The sequence below is a fragment of the Bidens hawaiensis genome, unplaced genomic scaffold (assembly GCF_021521415.1).
Source record: "Bidens hawaiensis isolate Kalapana, Puna unplaced genomic scaffold, B.hawaiensis_p1.1 tig00021345_1, whole genome shotgun sequence".
Classification (NCBI taxonomy): Eukaryota; Viridiplantae; Streptophyta; class Magnoliopsida; order Asterales; family Asteraceae; genus Bidens; species Bidens hawaiensis.
This window is the reverse complement of record NW_027493305.1, coordinates 382,601-405,981: the sequence shown is the minus strand read 5'-3', so window position 1 is coordinate 405,981 and position 23,381 is coordinate 382,601. Positions and strand designations below refer to the sequence as shown.

The following is a 23,381-nucleotide window of genomic DNA, read 5'->3' as shown; positions in this document are numbered from 1 at the left end:
CAGTAGTTGGTGAGTAGGCAGCGGCTAATAGTGACATATAGTGTAGGAGCATGCTGCTCGCCATACTGTTGTCCATAAGCTGTCGTATCTTTAGTCAGATCTTTTTCCCATACCTCGTCAGGTATAGTACAGAAGATCTTCCCGTATCGTACGGACTGGCTTATTTGGGCGAGAGTATTCCCCCTCCCGCCCTTGTGCGGGATTGTTCCCGCTTCGCTCATTCCTTCAGGTGACACTGAGTGAGAGCTAAGTGCCTTGTGCGTGTAGCCTTGCTGCGCGGGTGGCCTTCTCTAATGGCTTGTATCCGAGGCTGCGGGGACAGGCGGAGTCCTTCACCATTGGGAGGCATTTCCTGCGGGACCAGCTTGCGTACTGCGCGTAAGGACGTCACGTCTCTGAGCATGGTTGGTCCTGCGGATCCAGTTGGTTTCTTCTGCGCAGACGTTCCTCTTCAAGGTGAGTCTTGCGGGTCCAACTGGGCTCTGCTGGGACCTACCTCTTCAACAACCAACACATATATTTATATTCTTATGGATAAGTATTTGAACTCCATAAACCTTTTATATATTTTAGATATACAAGTCAAATTTCTATTTTGTAAACTATTTTTTTGGATCTTTATGGATTTTTTAAAATGACTTAAAGAGACCTAATCGAGTTTAATGTAACTTATCAAATCGGAAAGTTTTTTTATACCGACTCCATATGATTTTACCTCAAGTTTCCGTACAAGATCTTTTGCATTTGGGGCAGAGACGATAATGTGGCGTTGAGCTGGCATGATGAATCCTTCATCTACCGCCTTGTCAATGAAGGTAAGCAACGAGTTATAGTAACCGTCCACGTTCAATAAGCCCACCTACCAATCGTCAAGTTTTTGGTTCGATTAGTTAATGAATATGATTAATACACAACAAAAGTTTGTAAATTAATGACATGTTTCTATGGCAAGTTTATTTCAACCTACAAACATTTTTATTCTCAACAATAATATTATTTACAGACCAATCGAAAGAATTAGAATGCTTTTATTATTTTATTTATTTAGTTATTTATTTATATATTTTTGCCAGATTTGGAAAAACTTAGGAAGTTGAGGGTTGGTTACTTACAGGTTTGTCATGAATACCAAGTTGGGCCCATGTAGTGACCTCCAATAATTCTTCTAATGTTCCATATCCACCTACAAATATTTATATTACAAAAAATAGAATAATAAATCAATTAATCATGATTATTCATTTATTCTTAAATTTAAGGCCCTTTGATTGTGACATGTTTTAAATAAAACGTTCAATTATTTTTAATTGCTTTAAAATAAAATTAAAAAGTAAAACGGTTCCTCGTCGGTTAAGTTTAAGAGAGTTAAAAATCATTGACAAATGCTTTTATTTTAAAAAACATGGCGACATAGCTTAGAGCATCATTTCATTCATTGTCATTCAAGATGATGATGTATGGGTACAAGTGGTCTTCATGTCATATTGTCTGAAAAAGTATGTGAGCTTGTATGTGAGCTATCATATGACATGTTACCCTTCAACGACAGTTTGACGAATTCTTAAATGGTTGTTTGAAAAGTAGGGTTGTAGGGGAACTATGATTGATATTTAAATCTTTCAACGGCGTGAAGTTAGATTAGGGATGATATGTGTATCACAAACTCATTCTTTATTTGTTGCACACCTTTTCTTTTCCAATTTATAGTATGAGTAATATTCTTCATTTTTGCACCAAAAGGAAAAAAAAAACCTTCATTTGACATTTTCAAAGGATATACGATGAGGTGAAATGCCATGTCCTTGGTTGGCTATGTATTGAACTATTGATACATGTTGTATGTGTAGTTGCTCATTTTTGACATGTGTGACTAGAAATTCTTCTTTTTTCCCCCTCAAATTGGTAAAATCTTACATGCCAGAAAATGAAAAAAATCACATGAAGTTAAATACCTCTTTTATGTAATTTGCCTATGATAAATAAAAGAGTGTTGACTCGCCAATCTAATATGGAGCCGATAATGCAAATTGAAGTCAGAATAAACTAAGTTTTATGTTTTTTTTTTAAATGGAATTCCTACCTGGTAGAGCAATAAAGCAATCAGAATGACGAGCCATCTCAGCTTTCCTTTGATGCATATTAGATACTACTTTTACTTCTCCCACTGTTTCACCTGTTATCTGTAAATAAACATTAAGATCGTCTAAATCTTCAAAGAATAATTTAACCGTTTTTCGGAAACTAATTTTTGTAAATTCATACCTCTTTGCACATGAGAGTTTTGGGAATAATCCTGAAAAAATTAAATAAGTTAAGTTCAAGAAGGAAAAAACAAAATCTTTTAAAAGTAATTTTGCTACATATGCATGTGTGTGTTACCCAAGAACATGGCCACCACCATTGTGAACCTCCTGTGAAACTAACCCCATTAGCCCTACACTCCCTCCACCATAAACAAGGTCTAGTTTTCTTTTCACCTTCAATAACAAAATTATATCAATATAGAACACTCATATATAGTTAGACAATAGTTCATGGTTAAACTTTTATGTAGAACCAGTAAACTCATTACAAAAATTTGTAATATTTGTATTAAAAATCTTAGTTTATAACAAAATTTTTAAAAAAGTTATCTGTTCAACTAAACATACATACACATACCAATTCTTGGCCTAACTCAAGAGCGGCATCTTTGTAACAGTCCCGTTTACCAACACTGCTACCACAGAAAACACATACGCTTTTGAATCGTGATCGTGCTCCCTCCATGTTCTATGTTATTCTTCCAATATTTTGGGAGATATTGTTTGAATTTGATTGTGGTTGAATTTGATTGTGGTGAGTGTTAAGAATCCAAAAGGAATTTTGGAGTTGGGTTGGTTTATATAAGGATTGGAGGAGTGCAATATAAGTAACTTGATGACTCTTGGAATTGTATTGGGGCATGTACAAGGGTAGAATTGTAATATCAAATTTATTGATTTCATTAATTATTTGTTTCATTTCATGAAAAAAACTATCAACCAAATAAAATTAGAACCAAACGTCCAAACATGTCTCAAATAACTAAGATATTTCACTATAACTACTACCGTCCACCACTTTACAAACGTCACATAACTAAGTTTCTAAATTATCATCAAAGTGGCATATTCACACCTTAAACCGAAACTCCTTTTTGAGTACTAAAAACATCATAGAAAAAACAAAATATATATTGGAGGAAGATCGTAAAAAAATGATTTGCTTAAGCAAACTAAAAAGGATTTCTAGCTTTTCATTTTTTAATGAAAAATTGGTTTTTATTTGTTCAAACTATTGTCTTTTGGTTATTGTCAGTCCCAGCCAACGAATTGGTCACTGATGGTCCCAAATTTTAATGTATTTGTTCATAACGGTCCACGGCTAACAGAATCATAACACCGTTAGTTTCATGTCGCCGGAAAAACGTTTTTGGCCGGCAAAGTCAATTTTTTTTGCCGGAAAACACCACCTAAACACCGCCACCCCCCCGCCACCACCACCACCACCATTTGACTCACCGCCAACCAACCACCATCACTTAAGCACCATCAACTGATTCCGACGATAGTTCTAGGGTTCTAGCAACTTCAATAATTGAGGCTTTTACTAGTAAAATGTTTCTAAATGTACGATACAAAGTTACCATGATATTTGGGACAAAATTGTTGAATTTTCAGGAAAAAAATGCGTGTTTTCTGGGCAAAAACGTTTTTTTTCGGCAACCTGAAACTAACGGCGTTAGAATAATGTTAGTCGCATACCGTTATGAACAAATACGTTAAAAGTTGGGACCGTCAGCAGCCAATTCGTTAGTTGGGACCGGAAGTGACCAAAAGACGATAGTTGGGACCAGTAAAAAACATTTTTTTTCCTTTTTTAATCAATGGTTGAACTGTAGGTAAAACGAGAGGTGAAAGAGTAGTTTTTGAAACGTTCATATATTTTTATATGATTTTTTTAAACATCACACCATAATCGAACATTTTTTATCTTTAGTTTCAGTAACATATTGTCATATAAAAGTGACAATTAGAAAAAAGAAAAGAAAAATGTGTTGTATAACATGTTCTGTACTGGACTAGTATTGGACTTCTTTGTGTTGTATATTTGTGCTATATTTCTTTGCTAGATTTTCTTGTGTTGCATTTTTTAATCTTATTTTAAGCTATTTAAACAAGTTGTTTGAGTTATTTTGACTAAATCTTAAAACAGTTGGTTCAGATATCCTGAATTCCTGATCCAATAAGGCCTTTCATGGGTGGGCTTCAAATAATTACCTCGGAAAAACAGTACTGATAGCAAAACAAAGTATCAATATCATGCGTGTTTTCACTTTTCACTATTTATGTTTGTTAATTTGCTGAGAACCTTTAGCAAGAGTTAGTGGTAAACCGTAAAGGTCCAACAGGGAAAAGGAACATGTTGAAAAGTGGCTAACCTTGGGCAATAGAATGTTGTAACGACGGAACGGGTCAAACAAATGTTTCTAGAACGACACATGGCCGATAGAATTGTTGTTTTAATAGATGTATAGTGTACAACAAATGCCGACATTAAGCATGGTCATACACTTCTTTATCATGCTGGTTTGGGATTTATTTTGTCGTTTCCATTTTCTTATGCACATCGGTTACTATAGTGAATGTCGGTAACCGGTACAGGCTGAGTTCACGCCGCGTCCCAACTGAAATGCACGGGTGGGAAGCAACTAGTTAAGATTATATGTTGCAAAAGTCATATATGCAATTGTAAGTGCACATCCGTATGTCCTTTTAATCTATTATATAAATAAATATATACCAAGCCTATTTGTCAACCTTCCAAATGAAAGCACCTCATGTGCTGTAATTTTGATATTTTAAATCGAAGTTGCATCTTTTTTTTCCAACGACCATGACAATTTGGGTTCAGTGACACGTCTTTTCATAGCTCAGGTGTGTCTATACCTTAGACTGGATTTAAACCGTTCATCGTTACTTTAACGCTCAAGGGTGGCGTCAACCCATTCTAAGAGGAAACGACAACTCATAAAACACTATAACTTGCCTATGCTCGTGAGCTCAATGGCATCCCTGTTAATGACAGCAAAATTTTTATGCTGAAAGTGAGATCCGAACTTGCAACCACAAGGGGCTGAAAATGGGTTTCGAATTAACTTGTGACCACGAAGGGTCATAGAGTCTTGTCCACCCTAACTGGTGCCAGCGAACCAAATGGACCCTGACTCACATCTTTCCTAGTAGGCAATCTATGAGGAATTTTAGATTTAGGTGAAGCAAGAATTAAAGCATGTTTGTGATTGAGTTTGAAAATCTCTTATTGATTTATTGGCTTTTTTTAAAGCAATAATTAAGTTAAAAAGTGTTTGACAATTACAAAATTCTCTTTTATTTTAGTCTTTTGAAATGTTTAAAAAACACTTTTCTAAAATTTCCAAATCCTAGCATTTTAAAGTTGTTTTTTAAAAATATTCAATAATCACCAATAAGCTGTTTTCAAACTAAATCTCAAACATAGCAGTTATGTGAATAGGTTAATAGCATCATATTATATTATTTATATATGTATCTATACAATGCATGTGTATAGTGCATCAAGTTGTTTGTTTATGATTTGTAGGGTTTTGGTTGACCTATGATTCCTCTTATCTCTCTCTCTCTATATATATATATGTCAGCATGTCACTAGCTTGTTTATAATGTGGTAAATGAGGAATAATAGTTTGAGATAAGAGTGGGGAATTAATATAAAGTGGAGGATAAAAGATGCAACGCAATATGGATGCAATGATGGTCTATTTTGTCTCGATGGATGCTCGTGCATTTGGTGCACTATGTGAATTCAGTGTATCCAAACTCATTCTTTTGTATTATATTTAATTCATAATTCACAATCCAAACTCGTTTTCGTCAATGATATTTTATTATTCTACGGTTGAAGAAAACACTATCACGCTATGGTTTGTATGCTCAAAAATATTATTTTTACAATCTAAGGCTATTGGATTTTTTTTTTCTTTTTTTCCGAAAAAAAGAACAATTATTGAAGTCGGTCTGGTTCGGGTCAAAGGGTAAAGTTAAAATACAAAGGACAACAAAAATGAGAAGGGTGAGAAGGAATCTAATCCATTGACCTTATATTTGGATGGTGGAGATTAATTCAAGAATAAAAATTAAATAAAAATAGATGAGAAGGGCATGAAGGTAATAACTCATTTATGAAGACTTTCTCTCTCCATATTTAAGGCACATGTCAATTCCCTCATAATTTTAAAACGTCTATAACATTTTCATACGACGTTTTTTTAGAAATTTTCTTTTACCAAAATAACGAGCGTTTTTTTATCTTTAATATGAATATCATATTGTTATATAAAAATAAAAAAAAGTTGGTGGGTTTTTTTTGTATTGTATTATTTGGTTGTCCATTGTGTTTTTTAATTGAGTTTATCTATGCATTGTGTTATATATTTTTGTCATTGTGTTTTTCAACTGATTCTCATATTAAAGATAAAAATTAAAATAAAGATTATGTCACCGTGTCTTTCGTTTGTCACTGTGTCTTTTTGCTCAACATTTGCTTTATGTTGATTGTGTATTACGTTCAAGCCATTGTGTAATATGTAGATTCCATTTTGTTTTACGTTTATGGTCATTGTGTTATATGTATTTACCATTGTGTCTTATGTTTAAGGTCATTGTGTTATATGTATTTACCATTGTGTCTTACGTTTAAGGTCTTTGTGTTATATGTATTTACCATTGTGTCTTACGTTTGAGGTCATTGTGTTATATGTATTTACCATTGTGTCTTACGTTTCAAGTCATTGTGTTGTATGTATTTACCATTGTGTCTTACGTTTAAGGTCATTGTGTTATATGTATTTACCATTTTGTCTTACATTTAAGGTCATTGTGTTATATGTATTTACCATTGTGTCTTACGTTTAAGGTCATTGTGTTATATGTATTTACCATTGTGTCTTACGTTTAAAGTCATTGTGTTATATGTATTTTACCATTGTGTCTTATGTTTCAAGTCATTGTGTTATATGTATTTTACCATTGTGTCTTACGTTTCAGGTCATTATGTTATATGTATCAATTATTGTGTTTTACGTTTCATGTTAATGTGTAATATGTATTCATCATTGTGTTTAGTATTAGATAATTTGTTGGTATTTTTCATTACATTTACATATTAGTATACACAACGGTGTTATTAGTATTAAAAAAACACAATGGCGAAAAAACACAATAATAAACAGAAAGACACAATGACGAAAAAAAACACAATGGTAAGGAAAAAGACACAATGACGTAAATTTTTTTTAGTCTTATATAACAAAATTATACTCATATTAAAGGTAAAAAAACGTTTGTTATTATGGTGAATTTTATTTTTTAAAAAAATATCATATGAAAGGTTATAAAAGCTATAAAATGATTTGGGTATTAACATGTGTATTGCATGTGGAGAGAGAAAATGTGTACAATTACCTCTATAACCCTTTTTTCTTTGGTCCCTAATTGACACATATCAATTAATTATGGCTTCTCATCCTTCTCATTTTTATTCCCCTTTATAGAATAACTTGATCCTCAGGTCTAATTAGGTCGCTATACAATTCTAAAAACATACTCAAATAAACTAAACTTTTAAAACCATACTCAAATAAATTAACTAAATCAAAGAAAAGTAATCAAATTGAACAATAATATAAACTAAAATTGGATAACAACTAAATAGCTATAATAAAACCAATCTTTCAATTTTCAAGCTAAGGTTACATTAGGAATTGTCGTTCTTATTTCTTTCTTTTTTTTTGAAAGACCGAATTTTATAAAAACCAAAAGAAAGACCATTTACAAGAGGCAAGTAGCCCAAACAAAAGAAGCTAGACAAAACAAAAAGAAAAACAATCCAACCGAACCACCAATTTCTTTCAAATTGTTTTAGTCGAAATGGTCAAATCTAATGAATTGCCGTCCCTATTCCTTTAGAATCGTCGTTCATGCTTGGCTTCCTGTGTTATCCACTTATCCATACCCTACGTTTGATTTTTTTTTAATTAGGTTAAAATAAAACAAATGAGGTTCATACAAGTTAATTTGGGTTAGAGTTAGATGCGGGCTTCCAAATTGGCTTCTAAATCACTAAATGTTGTAGCAAATGTTATATTTATGTTTGATTGGGATAAATTATTCATATTAAATTTTATATTTGCAAATATGTAAAGTTCTATTTTAACTTTTATTAGGGATCCGTCGATCATTGAGCGCCACTATCCCACCGAATTATCTCCATTCCATTCGTAGAAGGAAATCTAGTTGTGAAAACCCTCTACCCAATATGAAACCCCCTAGTAGTGCTATGCTAAAATTTAAAATTGATAATATTTTTTTTCTTGTCTTTTTTAATAATTTCCAATTTTCCATTACTTCTTTTGCAAGTTGGGCCCGTAAGTCGTTAATGTGTATGTTTGGTGGGCCTCATGCCTAATTCACATGAATTTGTTAAAAGCCCAGGAATTGTGAACCTGGACGTACGAGCCTACGAGATACGAGTACGACTCCTCTTTTGTGTTCGCACATGAGGAACGCTGAGATTTTTTTATAATTGTTTTGCTATTTCATGTTTTGTAATAATTTGTTTTACTTGTAGTTTTGTTTTAATTTATACGAATATATTAGTTTGTTACGTTCATTGTATTTGTAATGTTGACTCTTTCGATAGAACATGTTGACTTTTTTAAACAAACGTGAACATAAATATTTGTCTTATCAAAAAGGCCCGGTTGATGTAGTGACGATGGTGATTCATGCATGAGGCGGGAGGTTGACGATGGTGGGTGGTAATACTAATCGGAAGTAAATCAGTGATGGAGAGGATATACCGTCGTCATAGGATGTGTAGAGAAAAGAAATCAAAATAGGATTTGATGATGAAAGGATTTTCACAAATAAATGAGATAGTACTACAACCCGTTTAAGAGCTATCCGGGTTTGGTGAGACCCACGACCCGAGAAAATTATCGTTTGATTATTAAGGGGTTAGTTCACAAATGAATAAGATGCTATAACATGTTTAAGGGGATACCCGGATTTGGTAAAACCCATGTGTCACGAAAATTATTGCTTGATTATGAAAGAGTTTCACAAATAAATAAGATGTTATAACTCATTAGTAACTATTCAAGTTAGGCGAGACCCTACTCATGAATTTTAGTCAAACAATGATAAGCATCAAATCATAAATCCAATAATCTGATGGCTTGAGATGGGGTTAGAAATTAGAAGCAGCCAGAAAGTGACACGTAAGATTTTTATGGTAGATATATTGAAGAAACACTAACCAGACCCCGGGCAGATTACTGGTAACCTGGGGGTTAGATAGATGTTTCCCACGAGGGGTTAGACCCAGAGAAGATGGTTCTTCTGATAACCTGCAAAACAGACACCGTGAGCTTGTCACTGAGAAGGGGGGTTCCTCCTTGTGACCACCCTCCGGCGTGAGAATCAGACTAGATTGCTCTTTAAATATAAAAGTATATTAAGAGATTGCTAGAGCAGATATCAGGTATAATATGATGAGATATGTTAAGATGAGATGATCATACCATTTGTGGTATTTATAGCCGAAGGTAGGTTTCCAAGGAGGTTTGGCCGGCTGCAACAGTGTTCCTGTTCCACCAACAGTGGCCTACACACGTGCCCTGCTGGTAGTTGGTGGGTAGGCAGCGGCTGATAGTGACCAGGCCTGCTGTGTACTATTCCTTTTCCACCAACTGCCGGCTATACACGTGGTATGGCAGTAGTTGGTGAGTAGGCAGCGGCTAATAGTGACACAGTACAGGAGCATGCTGCTCGCCATACTGTTGTCAATAAGCTGTCGTATCTTTAGTCAGATCTTTTTCCCATACCTCGTCAGGTACAGTACAGAAGATCTTCCTGTATCGTACGGACTGGCTTATTTGGGCGGGAGTATTCCCCCTCCCGCCCTTGTGCGGGATTGTTCCCGGCTTTGCTCATTCCTTCAGGTGACACTGAGTGATTGAGAGCTAAGTGCCTTGTGCGTGTAGCCTTGCTGCGCGGGTGGCCTTCCCTGATGGCTTGTATCCGAGGCTGCGGGGACAGGCGGAGTCCTTCACCATTGGGAGGCATTTCCTGCGGGAACAGCTTGCGTACTGCGCGTAAGGACGTCACGTCTCTGAGCATGGTGGGTCCTACGGATCCAGTTGGTTTCTGCGCAGACGTTCCTCTTCAAGGTGAGTCTTGCGGGTCCAACTGGGCTCTGCTGGGACCTACCTCTTCAAGTCCCCCCAGTCCAATGTTCTTCTCATGAGTGTTTAATAAAGTAAGGTGAACTTTTGGACTTTATGCAAAGGGTTTTGAAAAGGGTTTTTTAAGGTTTTCCATGTGGATGCTTCCCGCGGAAGTCCTTGTCACTTGCAGAAATTCTCGAGTTTCCTGCTTGGTCTTTGGGTATGATGCGGGTAGGTCTGTAACCTCCTCGCAAGTCAGGAGCGTTGAGTCCCACTTGTGTGGATTCTCCATGAGGTTTTGGTAGTTTTGAACATAGTGATCAATTATGTTAAAACCACCAATTCCATCCTGGAGCTTCAAACAACGTAGTTCTCGACGTTCCCGCTATGCGGGGATGTTATTTCCGTTTCCGCAAGCATTGCCCAGAAGATCCTTCTTGGTTTCAATTCCCTGCGGGTGCTAGGTATGTGAAGGGTTTTGCCTTAACACTGTACCCGCACCCGTCTTACGGTTACTTGTTTGCCAAGGTTTTCTTGGCTTCAATTCCCTGCGGGTGCTAGGTATGTGAAGGGTTTTGCCTTAACACTGTACCCGCATCCGTCTTACGGTTACTTGGTTGCCGAGGTATACTTGGCTTCAATTCCCTGCGGGTGCTAGGTATGTGAAGGGTTTTGCCTTAACACTGTACCCGCACCCGTCTTACGGTTACTTGTTTGCCAAGGTTTTCTTGGCTTCAATTCCCTGCGGGTGCTAGGTATGTGAAGGGTTTTGCCTTAACACTGTACCCGCATCCGTCTTACGGTTACTTGTTTGCCAAGGTTTACTTGGCTTCAATTCCCTGCGGGTGCTAGGTATGTGAAGGGTTTTGCCTTAACACTGTACCCGCACCCGTCTTACGGTTACTTGTTTGCCAAGGTAAGGGGTATTTTCCCGCTTACTTTTTAATCTTTTTGAATTTTGAATTTTGAAATTCGAAAAGTTGGTGGAAGGATAAGAACAGTCCAAACCTCTGAAACGTCGTGCGACGGTTTCTTCTGACTGTGTCAGGACGTGCAGGAAGTTATGGTGACGTGACAGTACATGGTCATTCCAGTAGCTTTTTCAGGCGCTGTGGGCGCGATTTTTCGGGCGCGTGGCCGCGAAATTAATGGTATGCGTCCTGTCAATAGCTGTTGCCAGCTTTCTTTCTGCCACGTGTCATAGTTTCATTGCACCTTTGTTTTCTCTCTCTTCCGCCTTAATTTCATCGCATTAATTGCGATTAGTATATAAAGGGGGAGAGGGTTCTTTGTAATCCACACTTTCACTCTTCTCTTCATCTTCTTTGCGATTTCCGGCGAATACTCACCTTTTCAGGCAAGCATTCTCCTGAAATCGTTTTCTTCTTCTTTTACAATATGTCTCGTGATCTCGAATCTTCAGCTGATGACAAGAGTATTGCTGGCGAGTGCCAGTGTGCTCTGCCTGGCGATCTGTATCGGTACGTCGTCAGGAAGTTCATGCTCGAGTCTCTCGAGCCTGAGTTTCCTGAACCCCACCAGACGGTGTACGATGCCCCCAGAGGCAAGATCGGGGTTTATGCTGCATTCTTTGTTTATGGGAATCTTAGGTTCCCATTGACAAAGTTTGTTTACCGTGTCCTTGAGAGGCACGGTGTTCATTTGACCGAGTTGCACCCCATGGCGATCGCCAAGATTCGCCACTTCGAGTGGGTGTGCCGGATTTTGGGCATTGAGCCTTATGTTGACCGCCTGATGACCTTCTACACTTGGAGGTGCGTCCAGGGGTGGTACACGTTGACAACCCGGATTAAGGGTTTAAAGATTTGCGCGACCGAGCGCAGCCTTCGCTCGTGGAAGCGGGAGTTCTTCTACATCTCTGCTCGCGCCATCCCCCTTGCCATGAAATTCAAGAATGGGCAAGCACTTCCCAGCCTTCACGCCTCCAACTACCATAAGGCGGAATGGTTTGCGAAGATATCCCGAGTCCAATCTCCGGTTTACCGGTTTGCGGAGTCCGGGATGGTGATGCTGGGGATGAGCCGAGTGTGGAAGGCTGCGGATGCGCAAAAGATCCCAATCGTCCTCGAATACGGTTCGAACTCAGTTCCTTACGGTATGCTTCGTTTCTTTTTTGTTGATTTAGAATCTCTTCTAACTTTTTTCCTGTTTATTTCAGAGGGGAACGACTTGCAGTCGCTCCTGAACTCGCGGGAGGCTGACGGTCCCGCTCGGATGGGTACTCGCGCTCTAGACGAGAACGAGTTGCCCATCCTAGAACAAACGGCGGATCGGTTCGTGGAGGTCTATCCGCTAGGCCATGAGATCCTTAGCGCCCGTCTGCCAGGTAAGGCGCTATTCGACCCTCGACCCCTCAATGTTGAAACCTCTGCTGGAATTCCTCTAATCGTATGTTCTGATGAGGAATCCGCAGATGGTCCTCCGTAGGTGCGGAAGAAGAAGGCTGCCGGCGGGAAGGGGAAGGAGAAGGTGGCCTCCACTGCCGATCCAGCGTCTCGGTCTGACTCTGAGACCGAGAGCGAAGAGGTGGCGGGGAATCCCGGTGGTGATAAGACCACCGCTCCGGAGGTTGCGACTGTCACCTCCGGAGAGCCCACGAAGACGACGGTAACCGGCGCAAAGAGGTCGGCTCCATCGGGTTCGTCCCCGCCTCTCCGTACCTTTAGGCTCAAGAAAACCCGTAAGTACAAACTTCCTTTATCTTTAGCTTCATAGTTTAATGTCGTTTTAACACTTATCTTCTTTACGCAGGCGTGGATGTTGACGCATTCCAGGGTGGAGCGCAGAGGAGTACCTCTCCGCCAATGACGGTAGGCTTGGTCAGCCTACCTGAGGCGTCGACCCAGGCGCCTGCGCCTGCTTCCGCTGGTTCAGTTGCTCACTCCTTTGAGCCGACTGTTCCAGCTGAGATGACGTCACCGCCGGCTGTGAGTGCTATTTTTACAGCATCCTTCACCGAGCCGGCGGTTACTATTGCTGCGGATTCCGCGGCGGCTGCTACCATGCCCCCGCCATCGGCAACGACGGCCGATCCATCAGGTACGCGTGGGGCTTCTCGCCAATCTCTGCCACCTTCCCATCTGCCTGACCTCTTGGATGGATTTCCGTTGGGTTCAGGTGATGGGTTCGGCGGCTATCGGCCTGTAATTGACCCTACAGGTGCGTAGGGTTCTTTTGGCCCTTTTCATATTTTTTCTTATCATCTTTTCCTAACTGCTTTATGTTTTTTGCAGTGTCGGATTCCAATGAAGTGTATGTTCCACGATGGAACATTCGCCGAGGAACAACCCTTCGCACCCCTGTGGAGTGCGTGGAATGGGCTCGTCACGCTGCTCCCAGTGGTGCGTTGTGGGAAGCCATGGCTAGCTACCAGGAGGGTAGGCTAACCAATGAGCTTCGGGTTCTCCTCGCCCGGATGCAGCCGCGTGTCGAGCTGCTTTGTCGTGAAAACGACAAGTTAAAAGCAGCTCGCCTTAAAGAGGTGGCTCAGGCGCGGGCTGTCCGGGAGGAGAACCAAAGGCTTTCCGCCGTAGCTGCGGAAAAGGAGAAGGCCTTCAAGGCCCTCGAGGTTGAAGTTCAGGCACGACTCGAGACCCGTTCCAAGGCTGCCCAAGCTATTAATGAACAGCTTCGGTTGGCTAAGGAAACTGCAAGGTACGCAACCGAGAGGGCCACCAAGGCTGAAGCTGTTGCTGAGCCTCTACGCGTGGAGAATGAAGAACTTAAAGCCAAATTAGAGGCTCTCCAGCAGGCTCATGATGCCTTGGCGATGGAAGACGCCAAAAAGCTCAAGGAGATCTTGGACCAGAGGGGGGTGCTTGACCATACTGAGCGGAAGCTAAAGGGTGTCGAAGAGGCTGCGGCTAAAGAAGTGTTGCTTGCCAACCTCAACAAGAGTGAAGCCGAACGCGCCCGTAACGAAGCTCAAGCTGCCCTCCAAGAAGCTTTGGTTGCCAAGGAATGGCTTCTTCGAGAAGCGTTGTCTCAGGTAAGCTTTTCTTGTCTTTACGCTTTTCTTTGTGAATAGAAAATGTTTTGACACTTATATTTTCTTGTAGGTTGTGCATCGGGTCTTTGCTGAGACCTCTTACGATGATGCTATGAGCGCAGCCCTCAACGCTTCTCACGAGGATGGGGAAAAGGTCGGCTTCCTGCTTGGTCTAGGGTTCGTTGAGAAAGGCATCCCGCCTTCCAACTTCCCTTTGTACAATGTTGATACTGAAGCTGTTTACGACCAAGCAGTGAATCAGTACGCCGCCTTCCCGCATCCGGTGGTGGAGAAGGTGAACCAAGTTGCTGCTGCTGATGATGGGCTAGCTATCCTTAAGGCTTTCCTTGAACTGCCACGCTCTACTGACGGTGCTGGTCCAAGTGGAAGTGGCCCTGAAGCCTGATCCTGAAGATCCCTTCCCACTGCTAGGATAGATTTAGCTTGTATAGATTTATTTTCTTGTAGGCGGGTAGTTACCCGGCCATTCTTGTAATGAATCATTGTGAAATATAAATCTTTGTGCGGGTAAGACCGCTTCTTTTATTGGATTCCTTGCTTTATAAACGTTATATGACTTGCATACTTTAGTTTAAATTAGCAATTTTCCAAGTGTAGAATAAGTTAACCTTTGAACGTGGTAGGTAATAGGTTGAAGTTTTGCTTCCTCTTTCGTGATTGTGCGGGTAGGACCGTCACTTGCACTTAGTAGGATGGCTAAACTTTACTTGCGTCTAACCTGCGTGTCGGTTTTCCTCATCTTTTTCTGAGGATAAGTTAACCTTTGAACGTGGTAGATAATAGGTGTGAAGTTTTGCTTCCTCTTTCGTGATTGTGCGGGTAGGACCGTCACTTGCACTTAGTAGGATGGCTAAACTTTACCTATATCTGACCTGCGTGTAGGTTTTCCTCATCCTTTTCTGAGGATAAGTTAACCTTTGAACGTGGTAGATAATAGGTGTAAAGTTTTGCTTCCTCTTTCGTGATTGTGCGGGTAGGACCGTCACTTGCACTTAGTAGGATGGCTAAACTTTACCTATATCTGACCTGCGTGTAGGTTTTCCTCATCCTTTTGTTAGAAATTCTCTTTTTTAAATAACCGTTCGACGCGCGGTTGTTAATAGGTTAGTGTTCAGTTTCCTCTCATGATTCATGCGGATAGACCAGCACTTTTATTTAGTGGGATAACTGAACTTTTCCCCTTCAACTGACCTGCGTGAAGGTTTGTCGTTTTTTTGGGTTTATGCGGGTTTTGCCGCCTTCCCCACGCAACGACTTTCACACTTATGTATGCGGTAAAAACCGGCATCAGTGTTGATAGTTCATAAAGTATAAATGTAAAATCATCAGCGTCGATGTTTTAAGGAGAATCATTTCCATTAGAAGTGGCTCTTGGCCTTTTCTTTACAAATTTGGAATTGATTTACATGCAAACTGTGTAATTGAGCTCCCTTCCATGTTGCTGGGATGGGAGTGCCATCGAGCCGATACGCACCTGGTTCGGGATCTCGTTCTTTACGCAGCATGTAGTCTCCACATTGAAGCTGGAATTTTTATCCGTGTTTTCCCCAGCTGGGGTTCTACACGCATCAGCCTGCTCAGCGTTCATTGCGCCACGAGGTGCGCGAGCGTCCCATCTCTGACGAATGCTTCGACCATGTCCTTTACGTCTATGCATTCTTCGGTGTTGTGGCCTTTTGTCCTGTGAAAGTCACAGTATTTACTCCGATCAGCGTTGTGACGACCCCGGGCAGATTACTGGTAACCTGGGGGTTAGATAGATGTTTCCCACGAGGGGTTAGAACCAGAGAAGATGGTTCTTCTGATAACCTGCAAAACAGACACCGTGAGCTTGTTACTGAGAAGGGGGGGGGTTCCTCCTTGTGACCACCCTCCGGCGGGAGAATCAGACTAGATTGCTCTTTAAATATAAAAGTATATTAAGAGATTGCTAGAGCAGATATCAGGTATAATATGATGAGATATGTTAAGATGAGATGATCATACCATTTGTGGTATTTATAGCCGAAGGTAGGTTTCCAAGGAGGTTTGGCCGGCTGCAACAGTGTTCCTGTTCCACCAACAGTGGCCTACACACGTGCCCTGCTGGTAGTTGGTGGGTAGGCAGCGGCTGATAGTGACCAGGCCTGCTGTGTACTATTCCTTTTCCACCAACTGCCGGCTATGCACGTGGTATGGCAATAGTTGGTGAGTAGGCAGCGGCTAATAGTGACACAGTACAGGAGCATGCTGCTCGCCATACTGTTGTCAATAAGCTGTCGTATCTTTAGTCAGATCTTTTTCCCATACCTCGTCAGGTACAGTACAGAAGATCTTCCTGTATCGTACGGACTGGCTTATTTGGGCGGGAGTATTCCCCCTCCCGCCCTTGTGCGGGATTGTTCCCGGCTTTGCTCATTCCTTCAGGTGACACTGAGTGATTGAGAGTTAAGTGCCTTGTGCGTGTAGCCTTGCTGCGCGGGTGGCCTTCCCTGATGGCTTGTATCCGAGGCTGCGGGGACAGGCGGAGTCCTTCACCATTGGGAGGCATTTCCTGCGGGAACAGCTTGCGTACTGCGCGTAAGGACGTCACGTCTCTGAGCATGGTGGGTCCTGCGGATCCAGTTGGTTTCTGCGCAGACGTTCCTCTTCAAGGTGAGTCTTGCGGGTCCAAATGGGCTCTGCTGGGACCTACCTCTTCATATATTTATATAGATAGATAGATGTAAATATAAATTGGATGTGGCTCAACGGTAGAACACTCACTTTACTAGTGAGAGGTAAGGGGTTCAAACCTCACTATCACCAATTTATATGGGAGATATGAGGGATGACTTTGGCTTGCCATGGTTCGAGTCCTGATCTCACCCAGTTTTACCGGCTCCTCGCTGTCGTGCCATTTTGCGGGCGTGGGGGTCGGGTTTTATCCGGTGAATCCCTTAATAGGTGGATCGCTAGGGGCTTCGTTCGTCCGGAGTAATGGCCGGCTCGGGCTACCTTTAGCCAATGGGGACAGCGTACGGAGTACCTGGCGTTATTTAGTTGGTCGTAAAAAAAAGGCAAGGGAAAGAAAATAAGTATGAATTTAGATAAAATATGAACGGTAGAGGTTGGGCCATCATTCATGCTAATGGCCGGTCATCATTCACGTCTTGAAACTCTCCCGACCCCGACCATTCAAACTAGTAGTTGACCCGTCCGGTGGACGGGAATATCAACTTCAGAATGTGATTACATTAGATTGATTTTTGTGTGTGTGTGAAACATTATGTTGAGAAGCGATTATTCCTACCTTCTTACAGGTAAAAATCAATATATAAACTGTTACATTAATTTTATTTGTTCTGTATAATGTTCTGTTAAAACATGTATATTTTTTTTTGTTGTTAATATAATAGATGACTAATTAAAAAAGTGTTAATGTTTGGGAAAAAATGACTATTTAGATGGCTATGGATAAATAGTTTAAAAGTCAAAACTCTAGAAGAAAAGGTGAATTCGTTTCCAAGAAAGAATTATAACAAAAAAAAAAATAGTATATTTAATGATAATTTTTTGTCTTTTTGAAAAGAGACCTTTTGTTTTTATTTTAATTTTATGCCCATAATATATTTGGTAGACAATAACCAACCTCTAACTTTGTCACACCGTTTTGCAACCAAATAAGTTTTAATATTCACAAGAAATGTTTTGATCTATAATGACTGCTTGTAAATAAACCAAAAAATTATCTCCTATAATATTAATAGCTTCCACTTGTAATGCCATCAACAAAACTTGTAAACTAACTTCAACAAAACTTGTAATGCCCTAACCAAACTAATCACACACGCAAATGCACTAAAGTAAAATACGAATACTCTTCTGTGTTGTAATATCAATAAAATCCATATTTAGTGCAACACTTCATTTAGTGCAATATTTATCAAATGCAGAACTCATGAAGGCAAGAACGTATTCAAGCACACTTCCAGTACTTAAGTTAGCCTGGTACAATAAATCTGCAACCAAAAAACACTTCAATCTACTATAAAACTATAATAAGATTATTAAAGATTGTGTATTGTTAGCATACCAGGAGCTTCAGCTTGTTTTGGCTTTGTGTAAAAGGGTGTGAGATTTACACGGTTGCTTGAAACTACAGGGGTAATTCTGTCTTCTTGTGATTGTAAAATTTGACCATCGGCACCACGTATAAGCCCTAACCATGATGCTACTTGCATGAACTGAGCTGTGACAATTTCTCAGTTAAATATTAATACTTATGCAAATTTGTTTTTATAATAACTAAAAAAATAGTTATTAGATGTTAAGGATATGACAGCTCACCAAAACAATATCGAGCAGGCCCATCCAATATAGAGCACTTCCAACTTCCTTAATTCCATGTAAAATCTCGGTTTTGAGTTCGGTTTTGGATTGCCACTTAAGTAATTATTTCAGAAGCCTCACACGCCTCATACACCTTGAATAAAGTGTAAATACTTCTGCTGGGTTCCATTATAAAAAATTCAAAAGCTTTTTTCATCATATTTAAAGCATTAACTGTTTATAAATTATACACCTGAACACCGTCATCAAATGGGAGCGAACCGATAGACTTAACAATGCTTCTTGGAATCTAGCTATTATTGGATCAAGGGTTGTTGTCTGAATTAATTGCAACAAATCATCGAAAAAACATGGTTATTCCGTTAATTTATCAAACCCTAAAAACTAATACTACAACTAAAAAGAGTAATTTAGAGAAATGTTAACCACTATTATATATAAGCGGTATTCATCACATCGACGCCTGGAAGTGTAAACCCCGCTCTAGTCAACAGATTGCCTGCATCTCACATCAATGAAAACTACTAATACTGTGAACTAAAGTCACCATAATAAAGGGTTATGCTTTAACTATGATTACAAAAACAAAATTATCATAAAAATACACTTGTGCTAATGGTGACACTTGTGGACTCACACTACCTTCATGCTCCATGTGTGCTATAGTGCATGCCATTCTCAGTTGTCTCTCTAATACAAACTAATCAGATTCAGACACGGTGTGATGAAAAACCATCACTTTATTGAGAAAAAGTAAACTAACTAACTAACTAACTAAAATGTTTCTCTACCAAAATTAGCCGCTACAAATAAGCCATCAGGTTTTAATGTCAACCTACTCTGTTACACAAAAGTATAAAAAGATGTAATTTAACTTCTAAAGAGCAAAACAGAAAATGTGTCATATTTTTAAAGAAGTACAAATCAACATAACTTAAATCCACATATATAATAATAATGAAGAATGAGCAAAATTTGTTAGTTTGGATCCACTTTCAGTCAATCAATAATAAAATAGAATCATGAAAAATGATAGCAGAAATCTTAAACTCCCATTAAATAAGTCGATCACTGATTTGGAGCAAAATCAGTTGATAATTTGACCTAATTGAGCATCAAATTAGCCCCAATTCTGTAAGTCGAACCCCAATTAGTAATTCCTAATTCCAATACACAGCTTAATTGGCTTCAATCCATGCCATGTTGAAGAAAATTACCTTTGAAGACGAGTTCGCCTGATCTACGTTAGAAGTCGTTTACGTGACGTCATCCAAAATAATCTCCTCGAACGTAAGAGAATCATCGACCGGACATAATCTTACTACCTGCATGTAACAACCAATTAAATATCAAAACCTAAAATTCGCAAGTAAATAAAACAATCACACAAATTCAAACTCACATCACAGCTTATAGCGGTGTCGTTTTGGTGTTGCTTCCATTGATTTGGCCTTCCTTCATCTTCGATAAAGAAAAGAATTTTGAGAGCAGACTGTGATCGACTGAGGATTATGAAGTGAAAGTGGTAACCGTCTGAAGAAAAAAAAAACCGTCCGGAGAAAGTGAAACCGCCATCAAAACCGTCGATTAAGTGAGTCTATACGGCCAAGATTGAAAGTTGAGGCATTTCTAGTGCTAGGATTTAAACACACTCTTCTCAGGCCATATAATATATAATTATTAGCTTTTCTTTATCTTTTTTTAAAAACAACAAAAAAGCTCCATGCTACATCATCATTGCGTGTAACCCTTCTATACCTTTTTAATTTTATTGATACACATTTTGATCATAAATCAAAATACTTTTTTTGCCATAACGTATCAGTACAACAAACTAAAAAGTACACATACATATAAATTCCACGTAAAAACCAGGAGTGTGGAATCGGTATAGCCGGCTCAAGACGAGAGGGATGAGTGACGTGGCAGTACGCTAAAGAGAGTGATGTGACAATGAGATAGTGAATCATGTTGGTGGTGTTGCCGGAGATGAGAAGAAACAAAAAAGAGACAAGATGGAGAAAATGGAGACGTAGACATGTGATGGAAATTTGATATGACACAATAGCGTTGGGACTCTCGAGCACCGTCTTCCAATTTTGGTACTGCCCAAAAATCTACAATAGCGTACTGAGCTTCAAGATAACACTCCCTGACCTAACTCATAACAAAATTCTACTTTCTTTTTTTAGCATGGACTTTCTTGTGTGTTACAGACTCCCTAATTTGGTCAGGATTTCAATTTTATATATTTTTGGTAGAATGTTTTATAGTAATTAGGTTTATATTATTTTTAGAATTTAATATTTATTAAAAATAAACGCTTTCTCACTTTTCATCAACATGTCAATTAAATTTGAAGTTTGGTGACCAGGATCGATAAACAAAAACGAATTTAGATCATAAGCTCGATCTTTGTAATTCTCATTAGCTCGAAAAATTACAATGCATAAACTCTTCTCACTTAATGATATAACCCACAAGCTCGGGTATATATACTAATTTAGATTTCAAAACCCAACTAGACTAGAATACAAATACCATAATCATATTCAAATACTAATTGGTAAAAACAAATCTAAATAATAATTAATTAATAAATTCCTTGTTGTCCAAGTCATTGGCTCGACTTGTTCATCAAGTAATTTATTCCATGTAAATCAAGTTACGTGCTCAACTTGATAAACAAGACACGAACTCATCATAGGCTCGATAAGTCGGCCCAACCCGCCTCATTGACTCGAGGACGGAAATTAAGTCCAACAAAATTAAACTTTATACGTAACATTATCTGAATGTTTTTTTTAAATAAGCATACTTTTGGTTTGGATACGATGATGATGCAGCTATATTTAATTTAAAGTTGTTAAATTTTTGAATGGGGTTCTACATCGACAAAATAGGTTTCATAAGGGTTCAATTGGGAACATCGTTGTTGGAAAAGTTCTCGTGGCATCAGTTCAATCAGGAACATCGTCAACAGTCAACACTAATTCTGCTTTGTCTTTCGGCTTCAAATTTGGGTTTATATAATGCTATTTAACATTTGGAGTAAAAAAAAATATAAACTCTATTTATATCACAAAACTTTAACCAATTTTCTACAAACCTTTTACTTTTACCAATACTTGTACTCTTCAATCTTCACTCATATTTCTTTTATTATTTACTACTCAATGCAATGAAATGTAATATTAATTTTCTATTACTATCATCATCTAACTTTAAGTTACTCAATTCTAGGGGGTATGAACTTCTTGCCGAAGTTGCCACCGCCGCATCTAAAGTTAAAGAAATGACACAATAAAAAAATGTGCACACGTTATCATGAAAAAGATCATAAGGTTCTAATAAAAATTTATTTCGTTGTTCGGCCAAAATATGATGACCGATGTTTAGAAGTTAGAACATGATTTCAGATGCCCAAGAATTAATTTTAAAAATTGTTGCTGAAAGAAACACCAAATTTGAATGATTTCAAGACGAGATGGATAAGAAGACGGAAATGATTGAGTCGTTATAGAATATAGAATTGCATATCAGCAATGTGTGAACTCACAATCGTTTCCTAACGAATACAGTGAATATTTAGTTATGATCAAGCCAATGGGTTTCCCTTGCTTAGTCTACGACTGTACACTTGTTCGCCTATCCAACCTACCTCAGAGAGAAAGAAATCAACGTACCCATGCCCACACTTGCCTATCACACCTTTTTCAAGCCCAGCGATAGAGGTGTATAAGTTGTGTGTTTTTTTTTAAATACGTATGTACTGGTTCAAGATATAATGGTTATGGGTTGGCTAATAAAGTCAAAATTGGGTTGGGTAAAAACCAGTTTCGGGTATGGCCAGGTCTTTGACCGAGTTCTGACTAGTTTGGACGAGTTTTATCGGTTTCTTGGCCGGGTCAGGTCTAGGTCTTAACCGGGTAAAGGTGAAACCGGTTTTAGTGGTTCCCATTCGGTTTAGTGTCCCAGAACAATTTCTTTAAGGAAACTTGGTTAGCTGGATTATACCCAGAGGTCGAGTGTGACGAATTAGAAATGTTTATACCAAAGTGAAGAAACACTAATTGACCCCGGGCAGATTACAGATAATCTGGGGGTTAAATAGATGTTTCCCACGAGGGGTTAGGTCCAGCAAAGATGGTTCTTCTGATGACCTGCAAAACAGACACCGTGAGCTCGTCACTGAGAGGGGGGGTACCTCCTTGTGACCACCCTCCGGCGTGAGAATCAGACTAGATTGCTCTTGAATATAAGTGTATATTAAGAGATTGCTAGAGAAGATAAGATAATGAGATATCAGATAATGTAAGATAATGTAATGTCCATACCATTCCAAGGTGTTGGAGTATTTATAGCCGAAGGTAGGTTTCCAAGAAGGTACAGCCGGCTGAATAGTATTCCTGTTCTGCCAACTGTGGGCTACGCACATGCCATGCTGGTAGTTGGTGGGTAGGCAGCGGCTGATAGTGACCAGGCCGGCTGTGTACTATTCTTTTCCACCAACTGCAGGCTATGCACGTGCTACGACAGGTTGGTGAGTAGGCAGCGGCTAATAGTGACAGGGGTTGGTGAGTAGGCAGCGGCTGATAGTGACCAGGCCGGCTGTGTACTATTCCTTTGTCACAGTGAGCTGTCGCTGCTTTGGTCAGACCTTTTGTCCATACCTCGTCAGATACAGTACAAAAGGTCCTCCAGTAGCGTACGGACTGGCTCATTTGGGCGGGAGTATTCCCGGCTTTGGGC

At 39.4% G+C, this 23,381-nt stretch overlaps 1 protein-coding gene across 1 annotated transcript; it reads right to left on the bottom strand.

Annotated features, from left to right (window-relative positions):
• Positions 1-649: 649 nt before the first annotated feature.
• Positions 650-2,818, bottom strand: LOC143563244 (cytokinin riboside 5'-monophosphate phosphoribohydrolase LOG5-like). Its single transcript, XM_077050835.1, has 6 exons — positions 2,662-2,818; positions 2,380-2,477; positions 2,263-2,293; positions 2,081-2,180; positions 1,113-1,183; positions 650-859 (listed from the first exon to the last, which is right to left on the bottom strand). The coding sequence occupies exons 1-6, from the start codon at positions 2,767-2,769 to the stop codon at positions 650-652; spliced, it is 618 nt and encodes a 205-aa protein (XP_076906950.1). The 5' UTR covers positions 2,770-2,818.
• Between the last annotated feature and the right edge of the window lie 20,563 nt (positions 2,819-23,381).